This window comes from Hyla sarda, chromosome 1 (assembly GCF_029499605.1).
Source record: "Hyla sarda isolate aHylSar1 chromosome 1, aHylSar1.hap1, whole genome shotgun sequence".
Classification (NCBI taxonomy): Eukaryota; Metazoa; Chordata; class Amphibia; order Anura; family Hylidae; genus Hyla; species Hyla sarda.
In genome coordinates this window covers 223,147,649-223,167,792 of record NC_079189.1, presented here as the reverse complement: position 1 = coordinate 223,167,792, position 20,144 = coordinate 223,147,649, and the positions used below count along the sequence as shown (strand labels likewise).

The window sequence follows — 20,144 nt, the reverse complement described above, 5'->3', positions numbered from 1 at the left end:
TTGTGAGAGGCAGGCACATAAAGGGTTACTGCCTTCACTGACAGCAGCACACTTTAGCACCCGGGCAGATGTCACCATGGAGACCGAGGGGGGAGGAGGGGGGAGCCAGCCATGCTGAAGCTGATTGCAGACACAGGCTCTGTTTCTGCTCACATCCAAACGGCTCAGCTCACAGCCCTGAAACTCCCCTACTGTGCGCTCAGCCAATTAGAGCCTGCCCTAATAATGAGAACACTAGACATAACATTTCCGAAAATTTTGAAGCCGTGGGAGAAAAAAACTATTTTGTTTCCGGAAAACGCTGAGTGGAGTAGCTTTGCAAATTGAAAATCATTTCAATGCTGGATGTTCAATTGTCTCAATAAACTAGTCAGTCAAACTTAGAAAAAAGGCAAACATTAGCTGTGAACACTAGACAGAACGCTAGTAGGTCTCTAATACATAAAATGTGAATTATGGCCGACCTGAGAAGCCAGAAACAATCAAATATTGTAAAACCAAAAAGATGGAGCCAAGCCACAACCATACGAAACTGAAAAAGTTTCCCTGCAGCACCCCCAGAGACATTGCTGTTCTTTAAAATTGCATTTTCATTATTTCAATTGTATTCTGCTTGCCTTCAGGTGAGACTGAAGACTTCTCAGATGTCTTTCATGAAGGTCTAAATGGTATATAGTTTCAATACCATGTTATAAGCAAAATATGTGGCTTGTAAAAATGGCTTAGGAAAAAAAAAAAAGTTATTTTTTTTCCAGGCCTTCCCATCTCTAGAGGAGACTGCTGAAAAGTTTTCTCTACTTAGGGAGGAGTACCAGATCACTTCTAGGCTTAAACAAAAAATATGCTGTCAAGAGGAAAAATAAAAAATAAAATATATATGACGTTTTGCCCCTATGGCTGCTCCCGTATCCCAGCCAGATCGGCACCGAATCTCACTCACTAAAATGAGCCAACTGGAGTCAGATAGTGACTCCGCTTGGCCCATTCTGCCCCATATGCGGTTTTGTGACCGGACTTAAAACCGTGGTTTACTACGGTTTTAAGTTCCGGTCACAAAACCAGATAGGTGGCAAAAATGAGCCAACAGGAGTCACTATCTGACTCTGGTTGGCTCATTTTAGTGAATGAGATTCGTCGCCAGTCCAGGATACTGGTTGGGATACAGAAGCACATGGTTTTGAAATTTCCCTGTAGGACCCGGCAGCCGTATGGGCAAAATGTTATGTGAATGCAGCCTAACACAAAAAGTTAAATCAAACACTAAGCCATTTTCTAATCATGCATTTCTCTCTTATAAAGCTAGACACAGATAACTCAGGATTCACCATAAACAAAAAGTGAAGGAATTAGATTGGCTTTGCTCTATTCCCTCCATGCACAATGCCTACATAACTCTTCACGGTACATCTACGGTCTACCTTTTCCTAAGGTCTGTGTGGCTCATATAAAGCATACCTTTGAATGCTGGTAAGAGCCGCTCAGGCAATATGGATGCCTCAATAATGACATGTACAATCAGATTATGCACAATCAGAAAATAAAACAAAATGTTGCAGAATCTGGGTTTAATAATAATATAGGAGAAACATTGTAAATGATTAATAATATTAATTTTTTTTACAAACATTTTGTATAATCGAAAGTCAGATGCCCTTATTCCATCATTTTATCCAATGTCACAGACAATCTGGTGAGGTTACAAGTGATTCAATACCTGGGGAGCTTATGTGCTCCAGATGCCCAAGGCTAGGTTGCCTAGTAATGTGGAACAGCAGTTCTCTGGGCTCACTGTCTCGATCTGTCGCTGACAGTTGCTGTGTAGTGATTTTCTTCCAAGTATTCTCATCTAAGGTAAGACCTTTGTTGGCAGTAATTGATGGTGGCAGTCTGTCTTCTAAAAGCAAGGCAAGTGGAACAACACTGCTTTAACATTCATATTTATAAAGCAGGCATTTGTTATTTTACAAAAAAAAAATGCTGTAATCTGGAATGAAAACAATGTATACTTACCTAATATACTAATATAGAAAGATTGGTCAATCAGTTTATTCTCCTCTGGATCAACTATGTCAAATTTAAAAGAAAAACTTCCTCCTGATTCTCCTTTACTGTGCTTATACAGAATGTAGCCTATAAACAAAAAATGAAAAGTACCATACACCTTAGAAACAGACCTTTTAGTTTTATTGGATACCTAAAAAACTGTCATATAGTATGGCTAGACCGAATATATGGTTTAGAGATACCTATTTATACTATCACAAGATAAAACAACGGTATGAAAGAAAAAAATGCATTTAACTAGTAACTTAACCAGTAAGCCTACTGTATTACCAGATTGTGCCATCATATCAATTAATTGTTGTTATTTACCGTTATTAACATCCATCTGAGTGAAGCTGGTAACTGGTCCTCGAACAGAAATCTGCTCCAGGTTATTATTTTTTGACATCTGCAGTTGTCCCACAGCTGGATCTCTCTTGATGGTATATCTGAGGTTGGCATCATCTGAATCTATGTCAGTTCCTTTTAAATGTTGGTCAGTGATTGTAGCTGTTGAGCCTAGACAGAAATTCAGATAAAAAACTATCACTAGAAAACAGCTATGACTAGGTCCACACAAGTACCGAGAAATTAGATATGATTGACCAATTGATACCACAACTTCAGTCTCAGAACCGTGGTTTTACATTAAAAGGCAACTGTCGCCAGCCTGATAAGACACTTACCCCACATGCTTCACTCCAGTTTTTGGCATTTGTACCACTCTGTAAAGATCCCTACCAGCTACATGGGGCTGCATCAATGGTACATACACAACAGTTAATACCTTATCTTTGCCTTGGTTTACCATATACAGTCCAGTATTTTATTTTAACAATAATGGGGGGATTTATCAAGACATTAGAGAGCTTTTTATACGGCTTTTTTCTCTATGCTTGTCACACAAAATGTGAGACAATTGCTTTAGAAATGTTTCCATGATCATTACTCATTTAGTGGTCACTGATTTACTAAGTGACACTTTTTTCAGAATGTTGCAAAATTGTGGCACGATCAGGTGAATTCAGCTCTGCCCTACACTTTCTGTGCCCTACAAAATCTGTGACTTTGCATCATTAATTAAAGTTTGTGCGGTGTTTTATAAATCTGGTTCAAGTTTGCAACTTTTGTGCTCTAAAACAGTTAAGAATTCACGCCACTCTTTGTAAATGCCCCCCAATGACTCTAGACTGGTCTGGTATAGAACTGTAATTTACAAAATATTAGTGAAACAAGCCCAATAAAATTTACTATGGTAATAATGGTCCGCCAGTCGAAATGAATATACACTGGATGCAATATAAGCTTGAGGACACTGTAGTTGCAACACTTTTTTTTCAACATCTACCCCAGTTATCCATACCATCAGCAATTAGCCAATACTGAGTAGGTCCTCCTCATGTTGCCATATCTATTCTGAGACAATCTCATACAATCTCTGAAGGTGCCCTGTTGTATCTGACACAAACACATTAAAAAGCTTTGAGTCCTGTGACTTGTGAGGAGTACAGCCTCCATGGATTGGACTTTTTTTTTCCAGCACATCCCACAGATGCATGAACAGACTGATATTTAAGTGATGTGTCAAAGTAACATTCACTCTAATGCCAGGACCCAAGGTTTCCCAGTATATCACTGCCCAGAACATTATGCTGGCTCAGCTGGCTAGCCTTTCTTCCACAGTGCAGTTTGGTGTCATCTCCTCCCGACATAAGTTATGTGCATACCCTTGGTCTTCCCCATGAAGCAAAAAGAAAAATGGGTTCTCACAAAAGGCCATCTTCTTCCATTGCTCTGTGGTCGAGTTATGATTCTCACATGCCATTGTAGGCAATCTTAATGGTAAACAGGGATCAGCATTAGCACTCTGCAGTGAATACTAACTAAAGTAGTAGTAGTATCAATACCCGGTAGAAACAGTTATTTTTAAATGAGTTTGGCTCTTCTCTTTATGCTATTATACTTTACTGCTGTTATACATACATGATATACACACCTGCTGAAATTTGTAGGCCTCTGTTTACGGCCAGCCTTGGTGGTTCTTTTCTTTGTGGCTCAATAGTAAACTGTAATCTTCCTGTATTGGTATATCGACCATCTGAGAGAGAGAACCCAAATTCATCTGAATGTGTAGCCCCAGTCATTGGAATATACACAATCAACTCATCTAATATATCTTGATATGTAAAAGAGGAGCCTTGGGAGAGGATCCTTCCATTATCCAATGGTTCAGAGTAAAATTGCCTCCTGCGTAAATGTCCTAAGGGCACAATGAAAAAAAAAACTTTGTTTAAACACAATAAATCATAGTATTGAGTCAGTAACATTGGTCCAAAAGAATTATGTTTTTTTTTTTTTTTTTTTTTTTTAAAACAACACTTTAGGGCAAAAATTGCCCACAATGTGCAAATAATAAATATTAGGTCTGTGACTCTTATCCTTAAAAAAAAAAAAGTCCCTAATCGGGTTGAATCATTTAAGCCAATTTTGCTGATTAACTCAGATGCGAATATATGCGATATATGAGAATATATGCGATATATGCCAAGCTCTTCTAGAATGACTAAAGTTATTTCATCTCTAATACATGAGAACCAAACAGGATTTTATAATGGCTGTCAGCCTGGATAGATTAATGACTAATGTGCAGTTGGCTGGGGAGGGACCCCACTCCATACAATCGTTAGACACGGCCAAGGCCTTCAAATAGGGTGGAGTGGAGGTTCAACTGGAGAGTACTGGCAGCATTCGGATTTGATCAGAAATATATTAATTGGATTCCCCTAAAGTGAGACGGAGTCTTCAAGGGAAAGTTTTGTAATAGCCATGAAAACAAGACAGGGATGCCCACTGTGTCCTATGCTATATGCTTTATATATAAAGCCTCTTGCAATTGCAATCAGAACTAACTCAGCAATAAGGGGTTTTGGAATGAATGGGCCGCTAGATAAAATCTCATTATACACGGATGATACACTTTTATTTGTTCAGGAACCTGATATATCAATCCCTGAAATTATGAAAATATTTAACGAATATAAGTACTTGAAGGATTGGAGATTAATTGGTCTAAATCTGCCCACTTAGCTGTGGGATCTGCACCTTCCATACATCAGACAAATATAAAACCTGTAACAAAAGATAGTCTGATGGACTACCTGGGTGCTAAGTTTACGGCTGACAAGGGAGATAACATTGTTCTGAATATTAAACCTATCCTGAAGAATATTAAAAAGAAAACTGAAATATGGTTAAAACTACCCTTATGCTTCTCAGATAGATTAGCTTTAATTAAAATGATTATTTTGCCCCAAATTCTTTTTGTTTTACAAGCGTCTCCAATGTGGGTCCCTCATTATTGGTTTAAAGGAAGACAGTCACCCGTTCACCCACACTAAACCCAATTAACCAGGTTATAGTGCAGGTGAACAGGAGACTGGTGTGGGCTCTCTAAATAATATACATACCTGCATTCCGGAGCCCGGTCCCTCTGAAGATCGGCTTCTTTCTGCGCTGGCTGGATATGAATATTCATGGGCGCTGGTCACGTGAACGCTCACTAGGCACAGGCGCTCACATGACCAGCGACCAAGAATATTCAAATCCAGCTGGCGGGCCCACCTTCAGCGTGCAGTTCACAGAATAAAGAAGCCATTCTTCAGAGGGACCTCTTCTGTCCCTTCTACAGCCGACATTATAGAAGCAGTCAAGTCCAATTGTTTTTACGAAACGAAGTAAGCTTGGAAGCTAAACAACAGACGGACCTGCGAGTTGAGATGGAAGACCTGGACGAAGCACTATCCACTGGCCTAGGTGTTGCTAATTAACCATGCACATCACTTCTATCACGGTTTTATTAGATTTCATGCTGTTCTGGGATCCATTCCATTAAATTATGTTCATCCTATATTATTAAATGGTACTACTCTAACTACCCATTACTACTTATGATTACTGGGTGTCACATTTTGCACATATATCCGGTGAGTCTTCCTGTGGCGAGAGAGGGGAGAACTACGAGATCTAGTCATGAAAAATCCTATTCTTCGCTGCAGAGTTATAGGTATGACTATAAAATACTTTAAAACTGCTTATGTGAAGTTTTTACTTTTCAAGGTGACCTATAATGATCTACCGGATATGTCTATAATATCCGCAACATCCAAAGACATGATTCTGCAAATTAATATTTCTACATACAGCTGAGTGATTGCTTTAGTAATATTTATATAACTGTGTTATATTTGTTATGTATTGTTCCTTGGCCACATTGTTTTCTTTGGCCAATCTTTCCTTTGTTGTAAATTTCTCAAAAAAAATCCAATAAAAATTATTTAAACCAGAGGGACCGGGCGCCGGACTGCAGGTACGTACCGTATATACTCGAGTATAGGCCGAGTTTTTCAGCACGATTTTTCGTGCTGAAAACACCCCCCTCGGCTTATACTCGAGTGAACTCCCCCACCCGCAGTGGTCTTCAACCTGCGGACCTCCAGAGGTTTCAAAACTACAACTCCCAGCAAGCCCGGGCAGCCATCGGCTGTCCGGGCTTGCTGGGAGTTGTAGTTTTGAAACCTCCGGAGGTCCGCAGGTTGAAGACCACTGCGGCCTTCAACATCATCCAGCCCCCTCTCACCCCCTTTAGTTCTGAGTACTCACCTCCGCTCGGCGCTGGTCCGGTGCCGCAGGACTGTCCGGTGAGGAGGTGGTCCGGTGGGATACTGGTTCCGGGCTGCTATCTTCACCGGGGAGGCCTCTTCTAAGCGCTTCGGGCCCGGCCTCAGAATAGTCACGTTGCCGTGACAACGACGCAGAGGTGCGTTCATTGCCAACGTACTTCTGCGTCATTGTCAAGGCAACGCCTCTATTCCGGGCCGGAAGCGCGGAGAAGAGGCGCCCCCGGTGAAGATAGCAGCCCGGACCACCTCCTCACCGGACCACCTCCCCACCGGACAGCCCTGCAGGACCGGACCAGCGCCAAGCGGAGGTGAGTACTCAGAACTAAAGGGGGTGAGAGGGGGGCTGGATGATGTTGAAGGCCGCAGTGGTCTTCAACCTGCGGACCTCCGGAGGTTTCAAAACTACAACTCCCAGCAAGCCCGGACAGCCGATGGCTGCCCGGGCTTGCTGGGAGTTGTAGTTTTGAAACCTCTGGAGGTCCGCAGGTTGAAGACCACTGAGGGCGAATGATGAGAAGAGGATGATGAAGGGGGGGTGTGGGGATGATGAAGGGGGGTGGGGATGATGAAGGGGGATGTGTGGGATGATGACAAGGGGATGATGAAGGGGGGATGTGTGGGATGATGACAAGGGGATGATGATGAGGATGTTAATGACGGGTCTGGATGATGACAGGGGGGGATGAGGTATTTCCCACCCTAGGCTTATACTGGAGTCAATAACTTTTCCTGGGATTTTGGGTTGAAATTAGGGGTCTCGGCTTATACTCGGGTCGGCTTATACTCGAGTATATACGGTATATTATTCAGAGAGTCCGCATCGGTCTCCTGTTCACCCACACAATAACCAAGTGTATTCGGTTTAGTGTAGTTGAACGGGTGACAGTTTACCTTTAAGAAATTGAACCAGATTTTGAATAAATTTGTGTTTGGGCCAAAAGAAAGCCAGGCTAAAATACGCTCTTTGTGTGCCTCGTAATGATAATGCAGGCTTGGCCATACCAAATTTTAGACTGTATTTAGGCTAGGAAACTAGAAAAGATAAAAAATTGGGAGAGGAACTGCACCATGAAGTATATTGAGTATAAGGGGGGAATTGTTACAGGAATTCCTTATTAGCAGTGTTAGAGGCAAGAATTTTATTACCAGAAAGTATAAACATTTCACAATATGGATTAGCAACCAAGTCATGGGACTGGTTTAAGAAAATCTGTCACCTGGATAGTAGTATTAAAGAAATGCCACTATGGGATAATAATAAACTACCAGCGTTTAAGAAGATATTAGATAATAAATTACAGATATTCAGATAACAAATCAAGGCATATTTATGGAATTTGCTCATATGAAATATAAATGTATTTAAAATAAATTACATTATCATCAGATTAGAAAGGTTTTTAAGGCGACACTAGATGAAACACATTGGGCCTCATTTACTAAGCTGAAACCGACCAGTTTTTGTCTGGTTCTTTTGTCTGAGACATGTCTGCGCCAGTGTGCGACAGTGTGCGCCTGAAAAATCTGACAAACCCGAAAATGGGGCGTGGTTTGTCGCAAGAGGGGGCATGACTGCAAAAAGGGGCGTTGTTTCACAACCCCACCGATTTACTATGGAATTCACAGAAAATCCTGTGTGTAAATGGCTGGAAATATTGACCTAGAAAAAGCTGGTCAGAAAATGTTCCCGACTTTTCCCAATAGTAAATAGAGAGGAATCCTGCATGTCTGAAACAACTTTTCCCACTAGTAAATACCCGAAACTCTTAGTAAATGAGGCCCATTTTGTTATTATACCACATAGGGGACATTTATCATTGTTTGCTTTGGTAAGCTCTGAAGGCATTTTTTTTTTTTGCTTTAGTTTTGCTTATGGGCTATATATTTATAATACTATCACAGGGGGTTGATAAATTTGGACCTTAGAAGCAAAACTAAAAAGTCGCAGCTGAGATATGTACTCCAGGTCAGACCTGGCGCGACTTTTTTTTTGCCTACGTGCGACTTTCGCACATCATAAATTCGGGACTACTGCAAAGTACAAGTTTACACGCACGTGTGACTTTTTGTGAGCAAAAAGAAAAAAAAGGCTCTAAATACCTTGATAAATGTCCCCCATAGAGTTTTGGAAACTTTAAGGACTAGATTATGGAATAAAAAAAGGACATTACTTTAATCTATAAAACGCTTAGTCAAGAAGTGAATAAAAAATCAAGAGAAAAAAAAAGGAAAAAGATGGAACACAGAAGTGGGTGATTTGGGGCTGGAGTGTTGACGTAAAATTAGAAAAAAATATAAATCTGTTATCCCTGAATATGGAGAATAAAATAACTCAGTATAAGTTAATATGGAAGACCTATATATCCCCTAATGATCTTAAGAAATATGAGTATCAATCAACATCAGCTTGTCCCCAGTGTAAATTACACAATGGTGATTTTAAGCATGTGATATGGGACATTACAAGGATTGGAGAGAAATCTATGAAATAATAGGCAACAGATAAGGCGTGAGGATCCCATTCCAATTTCCAATACTGGGGGAGAAGGAGTATTTCGGAGAGAAATCTACCATGATACTTAAACTATTATTCTTTACAAGATGAATGATTCTTAGGGTTTGGATTGCTGAGACTATACCAAATTCAGAACAATGGGAAGATGTACTGAACAAGATAAGACGATACGAAATAATATCTGTGAAATAAAAAATGAGCAATAAAAATTAAGTGGAGGAAATATGGAAAAATGGGATAAATTTGGTGTTTTTTGTTTTCTCCCTTTCACGGGGTAGGGGGTTTGTTTTGGATATGGGTTAAGGGTATCAGTGTAATTTTTGAAGCTCTTGAAATGATAATATGAATGGTAATGGATTTTATATGTGTTTTCTTTGTTATTGAGAAGAAAAGAAAAAAAATTAATTAGGACACTTTTTCTAGTCTGAACTAGCCACTGCTGGTATCTATGTGTTTAAAAATAAAACAGGGTGATACAGGTAAATCATACAGAATTTGCAGTAGCAGCTCCGACTCATGACTGATTCACTGCAGGACAAGATCTTAGTGTTCTGTGAGAAAGATAAATAGTTACTCTTTAACCTCTTTGATATCAAACATATTTTATTTTTTATTTTCTGAAAAGTAAAAATATGCCAACAGAGTGGCCATGAATATGCAAGCGTAATGGTGGTTTTATAGTTATGTTTACCAGGTCAACGTAAGGTGCCAGTAGTAACTTCTTCTGACTTATTTTACTTTTTAGGATTTTATTTATAATAACCTAGCACTGATCTATTCCATGAAGACTGTCATCACTCACAACCGTCCCTGTCACCAACAGGGCTCACAATCTAAATTTCCAATCAGTATGTTTTTTAAGTGTGGGAGGAAGCCCATGTAAACAAAGGGAGAACATATCAGCTCAATGCACATGTTTCCCTTTATTAGATAAAAACCCAGGACCCAAGGGCTGCAAGGCAACAGTGCAAGACGATGATGAGTTACAGAACACAGAAGAATTTGTCACCTTGCTCTGCTGCTGGCATACTTATGTCACACCAAGCGTTGTGAGACACCAGGTTATGTATTGTACTTGTCTATTCACAAAGCACTAGACACAAACAAAATACAATTAACAGGCCCTTGCATCATATAAGCTATAAAATAATAGCTGAATAGTAAGTCCCCTAATAAGTTACCACCATAACAACAATAAGTGAATTTTTTCAGTGCAGGCAGAGTCCATATAATTATTTTCTATTAAAGGACAACTGCAGAAGCATTACACTTATCCCCTATCCACAGGATAGGGGATAAGTGTTTGATCACGGGGGGTCCGTCCGCTGGGTCCCCCCCCCCGATCTCCCTAATGAGGCGCCGCCATTAGCGCTCATGGTGAGCGCTGAGGCGCGTAGCGTCGACCTAGAGGTCGACGGTGACGCCCCGTCTCCTCCCGGTCCCCATACAGTTCTATGGGGGATGCGGGGAGGCACGAATTCGGACCCCCCGCGATCAAACACTTATCCCCTATCTTGAGGATAGGGGATAAGTGTTTTTAACGCTGCAGATGTCCTTTAATTATAAACACATTAAACATAATTTAATCATGCACTTACCGTGGGCTGGTGTTTTTGTCACAATAAAAGTGATCTCATTATCTGGCGTATCAATGTCCTGGACACTTAAGCTGGTATTCCTTATAACTGCTCCTACATTGTCATTAACACTTACAGGCAATAAAAATATCTGGGGAGGTTCATCATTCTTGCCCTGTAGTAAAAATTAAGTTTTTATTAAATATATACATGTCATAGTGACAAAAGACATGAAAGACTAAGAAGACTTCATGGCTTTACAAAATCTTTTCATTCCCCAGTCTGCTCATTCCCCAGTCTTGCCTTATTATATTATACTGCATATTAGTGTTTTATCCTTTCCTTGAGACCAACTGCGAAAATCGTTTGAAATACATTTTTCTTTGATGTTCTCATTAAACTTTAATTTGTTCCAATTGTTACAGTATTAGTTATTACTTTTTGTAGTGCCCTATTCAGCTCTGCACTATCCCATGTTAAGAAATCCTGCATGGAAGAGCACAGAAATCTAATCACAGACAAGATAGCTTGTCTAGCCAACAGCTATTTTTCTCGACTCCATCATAAGCACGCACACTTGGTCAAGTATGCATGCTTATTTTAATGTGGAGAGGGGTGGAAATGGCTGAAAAACAACACTAGCATAGGCTTATTTCTATCATCATAAAGGATGGCACTCTGTTGTCTACATTTGGGTAAGGGTGAGAAGGCCCCCATGAACAGTAATGATTGTTAGCTAAAATTGTCATGTTTGGCTAGCTTTAGATGGGAATCTGCCAGGATGAACAACAAAATCTTAATATTACACATTGCGGTAGAACACAATATTCCAACTAGCCTTTTTTACATGCCTTCATGCAACTGACCACCAAGTGATTGGGAATACCAACCTCTATGTTGATGGTGATATTGTGAATTTCAGATTGGCTTGATCCATCAGTCATAAAGAAACTAAAGTAGTCAACACTAGGTTCCAAACTGTCATGGACACTCTGTACGTAGTAGATGTAATTCTCCATTATGTCCTGAACTAAAAACGATGATTCAGAGCCCACCTGACCTCCCAGAGATGTCCGGCCTCCTGTTTAAAGGTTTTTAAAATAAGATTGAATTCCATGGTACACAGCTGTTACACACATTTCTTTTTTCCTATCCCTCTGATATAGTACAAAAATATTCTAAAGTGTTGTACATAACATATTATTACTCAGATCAGTGCCTGTCCCAAACTGGGATTACATTTCTCTATTTCACACTTAAACCAATTTCATAGGAAGCCTTTTAACTACTGTATTCATAGTTTTTTAGAGTGTGAGAGGAAACTACATATAATATCATATTATACAGTCAGTCATTTATACTTTCTGTCAGCCTGAATGGTTTCATCGTTCAAGATTAGAACCACTATTAGATCACTTTAAGAAATGTCTATAATTACTGACATGAAAAAGTCTATATAAATTGTGATCTTGTTAAACTGCTCTGTATTTATCCTGTGTGTTTGTCTAAAACGTATGTACACAGCTCTACACAGACCTGCATGCGGAAAAAAATACCAATATGTAGGTTGAGTGCAAGCCCAACATCTCAACAACCATACTGACACATAAAATGCCTAACAAACTTAAAGCATAATGCACATCAATATGAACTAGCTTAAAGGGGTTGTCTGGTGACAGAAACTACCTGTATATAGTGTCAAAATGTATAATAAAACAACTTATTAATATAGTGTTATTATAAAAAGTGAACAGACCAGCCATTTCAATTCTGGTTTCTTCCGGTAAGCTGTTAAGTCACATCACAGCCTGAGCAGCAGCTCTGTTCTTCCTCCCCCCTCCCTTCCCCTAATGTCAGCCACCTTCATAGCTGTCATCGGATTTATAAGCGGTGTGGGTCTGTGCCTCTCCAGCCTGATAGCAGTTATAGACACTGCTATGATGGGCTGACACTATGCAAAGAGAGTAGGATGGAGGGATGGAGCTGGCGCTCAGGCTGTGAGGTGACGTCACAGCTTACAGAAAAACCACTATTAAAATGAATAATCTGTTCACTTTGAATAATAACACTATACTATTGAGGTGCTTTATTATACATTTTGTTGCCAGACAACCCCTTTAAATTCATTGGCAACTACATCTAGAAGTGATTACTTTGGATAACACATATTCATTTTGAGGAATGCAAACCAAGGAGTTCCAAAGTGTACAGATACAGGTGACTTCAGAGAGACATCTATACAGCAATATAAAGTTCTTCACCTTATAACATATTCACCTTTACTCAGCTCATTCTAAACATTGGCACATGTTACAGATGGAATGTATAGCCTGAAGCTATTTGAAACAAACTCAGAAAAAATACATTGTGCTTTCCAAAACTGCTACACAATCAAAACAGACAATGGACATAATAAAAAAAATGCTTGCTTTTACCATTCACAACTAAGTAGTGAGAAAATAATAAAATATAGACTTACCATGCTTAATGTTCTCAAGATAACCAAACCTTGGTCCACTGACGAGCTGTATTTTAAGCCTAGGTATGAATGTTAAAGACTCCAGGGGCAGTAAATCACGTGCAGATAGAGCAACTCTCCCTCCCTCTTCCACCTATGAATTTATAAGTATTTTAAAATGTATTTAAGAAAAGCAAGTGATGAGAGTTACAATCTGTCAGAAAGAGTGAAATTAAATGTATAGATTAAAGGGGTACTCCGGTGGTTAAGATTTTTGGCTATATTGCATCTTCTTTTAATGTTCATGTTTTTTGCAATTTAAATGTATTATATGTTTGTGTAGCATGTATCTTTTTTTCTTACCTGTTTGTGGGCCAGGAAGTTCTGTAGATCTCTTACGGTCGTCCACAGCGTTGGCCATGTTAGGATTAGGCTGTGGACAACGCGTCAGGGCTTTTTTTTTTTTCTCTGACGCAGGTCTACATGTGAGAAATAAGCCACGCCCCCTCATCACCCCTCCCGGAGGACGCAGGTCTGCATGAGAGAAAGAAGCCACGCCCCTCATATTCCCCTCCCAGAGGAGGCAGGTCTGCATGAGAGAAAAGCCACGCCCTCTCATGTCCCCCTCCTGGAGGACAGAGGTCTGCATGAGAGAAAGAAGCCAGAGAAGGGGGAGAGAGAGGACATACACAGCTCCTCATCTCCCCTCCCCCTGCTCTGTCTTCTGAGGACGCAGGTCTGAACTGAAAGAAGACAGAGAAGATAAGAGTGTTATCTGAAGGGGAGGATAACAAAGTGCACGGGCTGGGGATGTATAGACTGCAGGGGAATAAATCTCGGACAGGGGGATGATTTCTATGTGTGAAGGGAGAGGGGGGACTCCTGAATGACACATGCTGGGAGTTGCAGTCCCTTTTATATGTGTGTATGCTAGTGTTTATAAACCAGTATGCCTCCAGCTGTTGCAAAAAGTACAACTCCCAGCATGCCCTGACAGCCTTTGGGCATGCTGGGAGTTGTAGTTTTGCAACAGTTGGAGGCACACTGGTTGGGAAACACTGGCCTAGCCTATTCAGCATACACATCATGTTACACCAGTGTTTCCAAACCAGTGTGCCTCCAACTGTAGTAAAACTACAACTCCCAGCATGTCCTGACAGCCTTTGGGATTGCTGGGAGTTGTACTTTTGCAACAGCTGGAGGCACACTGGTTGGGAAACACTGGCCTAGCCAATTCAGTATATTACAAACAAAGTGCATTGTTTCCCAACCAGAGTGTCTTCAGCTGTATCAAAACTACATCTCCCAGCATGCCCGGACAGCTTTTGGCTGTGTGAGCATGCTGGTAGTAGTAGTTTTGCAACACCTGGAGGCACCCTGGTTGGGAAACACTGGTGTATGCCCTATAGAGGTGTGGTGAACTACAACCCCCAGGAGACTACAGAGGCAGCACGATGGTGTTATACCACAGACTGAAGACTCCTGAATGACACAAACTTGGAGTTGTAGTCCCTTTTGTGTGTGTATGCCAGTGTATCCCAACCAGGGCTGATTATATTAGTGTGTGTGTATAAGGGGCCGACCCAGGAAAATAGTAGGGTGGGTAAAGGGCGGAACAAAAAAAAAAAAAAAAAGGAGCCGCCCCAAACCAGCAAGGCATGAAAGAAACAGGAAATAGAAGGAAAGATAGGAAAACAATGTGGGGGATAAAAAGACAACAAAGAACGGAAATAGAGTAGCCTAAACAACAAGAATAGAAATGAAACAAAACAAATAGGGTAAGTAAAAAACGGAAAAACACGTCGACCACCGGAGTACCCCTTAAAAAGGTTTAAAGATTTAGCTTGTAATGTTATTAATAAGGATTTCCTTATAACTATTAGATAACCAGAGACAGACATAGAGGTTTTGTATTTTTTATTGCTTACAATATTTAAAGGCTATAGACACCTTTTAATTCTTCTTTCTACTTATTATGGTGGAAGAAAAAAATGGAAAAAAATCTCATGGATCTTTATAAAAAAAAAACTGCCTACTTTTATTCATTTATAGTGCTGGCTGCTGTAGGAATCAATTTAGGAACTGCCAGAAAGGTCTTTCTCAGGCCCCCCTCTCTAAAATGTTATAAGTTGATTTATTACCAGAGTAAAGGTGACCCTTGATCTGATTATAAATGATCGTTTATGACGTTTTGCTCAGGAGAGGACAATAAGGGCTGGAGACTGACATGAGAGGCAGCTCCACTGATGAAACTTCCCTATAAATGAGAGAGCAGACAGAACTAGGAGGCAGTAAAGGACAAATTCTGCAAAATGTTCAATAAAGACCTATGGGAAAAAATGTTTGTGCACCATAATAATTGCATTGCAAGAATGAAAACAAATGCATTCAAAAGTGTCCATAGCCTTAAAAGCTAGTATGACAGCTAGTTTACCCATAATGCTCAGGAGCACCATACAGAATGACTGGAGTGCATATAAATTTGACATTCAGTTGGCCTGATTAATTTTTAAGAGAAAACATGTGATAACATATTTTACTCTTTTCAAAGGAAACTTACTGTTATGTGCTCTTCAGACTGAATTACAGTAAAACTCCTAGTGGCTGGAGTGATGGTGATGGTGAATATCTGATTATCCAAACGTTCATTGTCCTCATTGTACACAGTGAAGTGGAAGAGATCAGTGAGAGGCTGGTTATCTATCTCTGATACTGTGGAATACCTACAGGTGAAAAAAGGAATAAAGAAAATACAAAACTTACAAATCCTAGCTGCTTTATATGTTGTAATCTTCTCAATTGCAATTCTTGTATATGTTTCAAATAAGCAAATTATAGCATAAAAATATACCACTAATAAATATGGCATTCTTAAGTTGCTACTTTTGCTACTTTCTACCAATCATAATCTCTGTAAAGAGTGAACACATTTTTAATAAAGATTGCAACTTACTTAATCTTCCTTTTGTTGATATCTTCCATCGTGAAAAAAGAGAACTCTGATATCTCTTCAGCCACTTGTCCAGACTTAGCCTTTGTTAGAACACCATACATTGGCAGGGAGATTAGCTGAATTCTGATTTTTGAGTCCTGGGAATGACTATCCTGATAAAAAATACATAAATGTTGTGTTTGCATTGGGTCATTCGACAAAGGTTGTACTGTACATGATATAGAGCCCTCTTCTATCACAAGGCACCCCACCGAGTGAAACATCTATAAAGCAACAGATTTTGGTGGTAGAATGTGATCTGCTTTAACCAGGAAAAACCTGCATTTTTTCTTTCACATTACACAAGCAGTTCATTATATTTCACCTACATCTGAAATGAACCAGTCCTGGACAGTACTGAAAGTATAAAGAAGAATCAAATAATCCTGCACTATTCATATTAAAGCCATCTGAGTTAGTCTATTAACTATTGAGTATTTATTAAGCGAAGAACTGCAGATTCAGATTTTTACCCTCTCTGTGGAGCTTAACATGAGCAGGAATGTCACAACCAAAGATAATTTATTCAACAGTCTGTTTTTCTGTGGAACTATCTGCACTTGTCTATGTCAAAGTATGAAAACCAGAAGGCAATGCATTGATTAGTCCATAATTGGCAATCTGACAAGTGACAGTTGCTGTAATTGTGAGGATTATTTGCATAAAATGTTACAATGACAGCATTACTTAGAAAGAAAATTTGTAACAATGAATGTATTCATTTTCAAATCACTTTAACAAAGTCCCTTTTCTTCCAAGCCACTGTGGATAAATAATGACACAACCTCAAAAATATCATCATCTTTATTATGCCGCCACATGTTAAGCTAGCTTAGCTGACAAATGTCACACTTGCTGTTAAAAAAATTACTTAGGGTGCATTCAAACACACTGGATCTGCTGTGGATTTGAAGTTTCACAAAAATACATAATACTAATACATATTTTTAGACATGCTCTGTGACCTGAACAGAGGTCAGCATGCAACGCATTGGAGGAGAGCTCTGACTATCACCAATGGTAAATTGCCTATGCACATCCTATCTATCTAGTGGTGTCACCTTTTATATTTATCCTGTCTGTGATCATAAAGAGGAGGCTACCAAAACATTATATCCACAGAACATCAAGTATCAGCTTATTATTAGGCTTAGTGACCAGACTGATTATTTTAAAACATAGATAGTAACTGGAAAAATGTCACCAACATGTTCTACATAAAAGCATTTTAAAGACGCACCCTGTTTAAGGGTGTACTCACACATACAGTATCCTACGTAGATTTGATGCGCAGGATTTTATGCTACAGATTTCAATGTAAACTAAATAACTAAATACATCTGCAAATCCTGCGCATAAAATATGGGCAGGATACTGTATGTGTGAATAGACCCTAAAGGAACCCAGTCACTTCCAACCCCCCGGACTACAGTAATCAACAAAAAGGTTAAAGGACAAGTATCATGAACAAAAATGTACCCCCCTATCCTAAGGATAGGGGATATGTTTTAGATTGCGGGGGGTCCGAGCACTGGGCCCCCCCCCCCGCAATCTTCTGTTTGGAGCCCCAAAACGCGTCCGAAGCAGGAGCCGCCACGCCCCCTCCATATAGCTCTATGGGAGAACTGTTCAGCAATCTTCAGCTCTCCCATAGAGCTTTATGGAGGGGGCGTGGCAGCCTCTGCTTCATGTGGGGGCCATGACGCGCCCCTGTGCTGGTGAACAGGGGCTCCAAACAGGAGATTGCTGGTCCCCAGCACTTGGACACCATGCGATCTAAAACTTATCCCCTATTCTGTAAAAAAAAAAAAAAAATCTGTCATTTCAATTTTTTTACTCACGCATTCTACAAATTTTCTCCTACTGTACAGGGCATGCTAATGCATGGAGAGGACTGGTGTTTTAACGGACAGAACTACTTATACTTCTGTAATTGTAGGCTCATAGTGGCGAAATGCAAGTGAGTAAAAAGATTCAGAATCAGCATTGTTTAAGCTATTTAATGGTTATTCAGAATATTGCACTACTAGGAAAACTATATTTAAAATCAGATAAAACTGCTTTAACAAACATTTAAACAATGGAGGAGTAATATGGTAATACTAACGTGGCTTCCAAATACTTACCAACATAAACTTTTTCTATTTTAATATTATTAATATAAAATGTAAAAAAAACTAAAGAGAAAAAGAAAATACTTACTGTGTAAGCAAGATTTGAGCTGGTTATGACAACAGAGCTTTTGCTAGGCACCGTTATGGACAACAGAGAACCAGGGACAAGACGAGGACCGTTGTCATTCGCCAACGTGATTACTATTTTCAAAATGGTTGTAGTGGAAGTAACTCCATCAGTCACTACAATCTCCATATTGTCTTCTGTTGTTGCAGAGCCATCATGCACATAATGTACAGCATTTCTGTTGATATCTTCATACGTAAATGTATCATCTGCCAAAAATATTAATTAAATGTTATCTGCTTTGGATTTCTAGTAAAAGTTACAAATACCCAATTTTTGTATCAGAGAGGTTTGTTACTGAGAGACAACCAAGTTGGTGTGCAAAAGTACACATTCTGCTTATGTACCTGATGTCAAAGGAGTTTGTATGCCATTTTCGGATTTCATAAGGACACCAAAGTGAGGTGGTTCCACAACTTCGTATAACAGATCTTCTGGAGCTGTGTCTGTATCACTCACAGTAAGCTGCATTCCTGCAAATAATGAATTAAGATGTCTATCAATATCTGCTTTTCTGCAATTTGTGATCAAATATGCAGCAACATATTGGCGGGTACGCCAATGCGCTGACAAATACCGGCCATGCATTGGCCAGCATTTGTCAGCGCAGAGCAGGGAATGGCCACGGCAGCTCACTGTATTGTACCGTGGCCGCAGCTTCTTTACGTAAGCTGCGTGGCTGCCGGCCTGGCGTGTTACATCCCTGACGTTGTGTGGAGGTGCTGCACAGGAGGATGTTATTGAATGTATGTGTACATAAATATTAGCCCAGGAGGATCGGAGAGGGAGATGGGGAAGGGGGAGAAATAATGGCACAAGGGCATTAAGATGGAGAGGAGGAGGGATAATGGCAAAAGAGGATCAAAGGGAGGAGGGAATAATGGCACAAGGGTATTAAGATGGAGGGGGAATAATAGCACAAGGGGATTAAGAAGGAGAGGGGGGAGATAACGGCAAAAGGGGATCAGAGGGCACAAATCTTTGATGGCTCAGAAGCAAGCCCAGGTATCGCATTAGAAAGGTAAGCATTTATGAAAATAAGTAATTTTCGGACCTATTTTGTCTGCAGGTACCCCTCACGTGTAAGTTCAGCGTGAATTTACGTGCGAGGGGTACCCACGGACATACTTTCACCCTCTGGGGGGTACAGTCGCGAAAAAGGTTGCAAACCACTGTCTCTATTGCAAGTTAGCTGTACTTGTCCAAAATTCTCCTATTTATTAGACACATTATATTAGAGTCAGTTGGTGTGGTACTATAAAAATCTCATAAGGTGCTCTTACACAGAACAACTGTTTTGTTGCATTTTTGCTTAGTTATTGTTCAGGCTTTTTGATGCAGTTTTGAAGTAAAAAATCAGATGTGGATCATAATGAATTAAATTAAATAAATAAAAGATGTTTCTCCACAGCAAACCTACAGCAAAACTGCTGTAGGAGGTTTCCACTGAGATTTTTTTTTTTTGTTACAAAAATGCCTCCAAAAATGCCCATATATCTGCATAAAAAAAACGCCACGGACAGATATTAGCTGTAACGCAATAGGGAATCACAAAATTCCATATCCACATGGCATTTTTATGTTTGACTTTTTAAAATCTGTGTTTTTCTGCTTTTTTGGGCTCAGTGGCATTTAAAAA

General features: G+C 39.9%; 1 protein-coding gene across 2 annotated transcripts in view; it reads right to left on the bottom strand.

The window, feature by feature from the left end:
* Nucleotides 1–20,144, bottom strand: part of FRAS1 (Fraser extracellular matrix complex subunit 1) — a 596,246-nt gene that overhangs the window by 106,577 nt on the left and 469,525 nt on the right. For both annotated transcript variants that reach the window (XM_056568808.1, XM_056568807.1), the window contains exons 37-47: nucleotides 18,853–18,978; nucleotides 18,467–18,714; nucleotides 16,226–16,377; nucleotides 15,833–15,995; nucleotides 13,294–13,426; nucleotides 11,705–11,895; nucleotides 10,836–10,989; nucleotides 4,040–4,303; nucleotides 2,374–2,562; nucleotides 2,011–2,130; nucleotides 1,715–1,894 (exon numbers count right to left, since the gene is read on the bottom strand). In XM_056568808.1, the coding sequence (XP_056424783.1) occupies nucleotides 1,715–1,894; nucleotides 2,011–2,130; nucleotides 2,374–2,562; nucleotides 4,040–4,303; nucleotides 10,836–10,989; nucleotides 11,705–11,895; nucleotides 13,294–13,426; nucleotides 15,833–15,995; nucleotides 16,226–16,377; nucleotides 18,467–18,714; nucleotides 18,853–18,978 (1,920 nt within the window). The remainder of the gene's footprint in view (nucleotides 1–1,714; nucleotides 1,895–2,010; nucleotides 2,131–2,373; nucleotides 2,563–4,039; nucleotides 4,304–10,835; nucleotides 10,990–11,704; nucleotides 11,896–13,293; nucleotides 13,427–15,832; nucleotides 15,996–16,225; nucleotides 16,378–18,466; nucleotides 18,715–18,852; nucleotides 18,979–20,144) is intronic.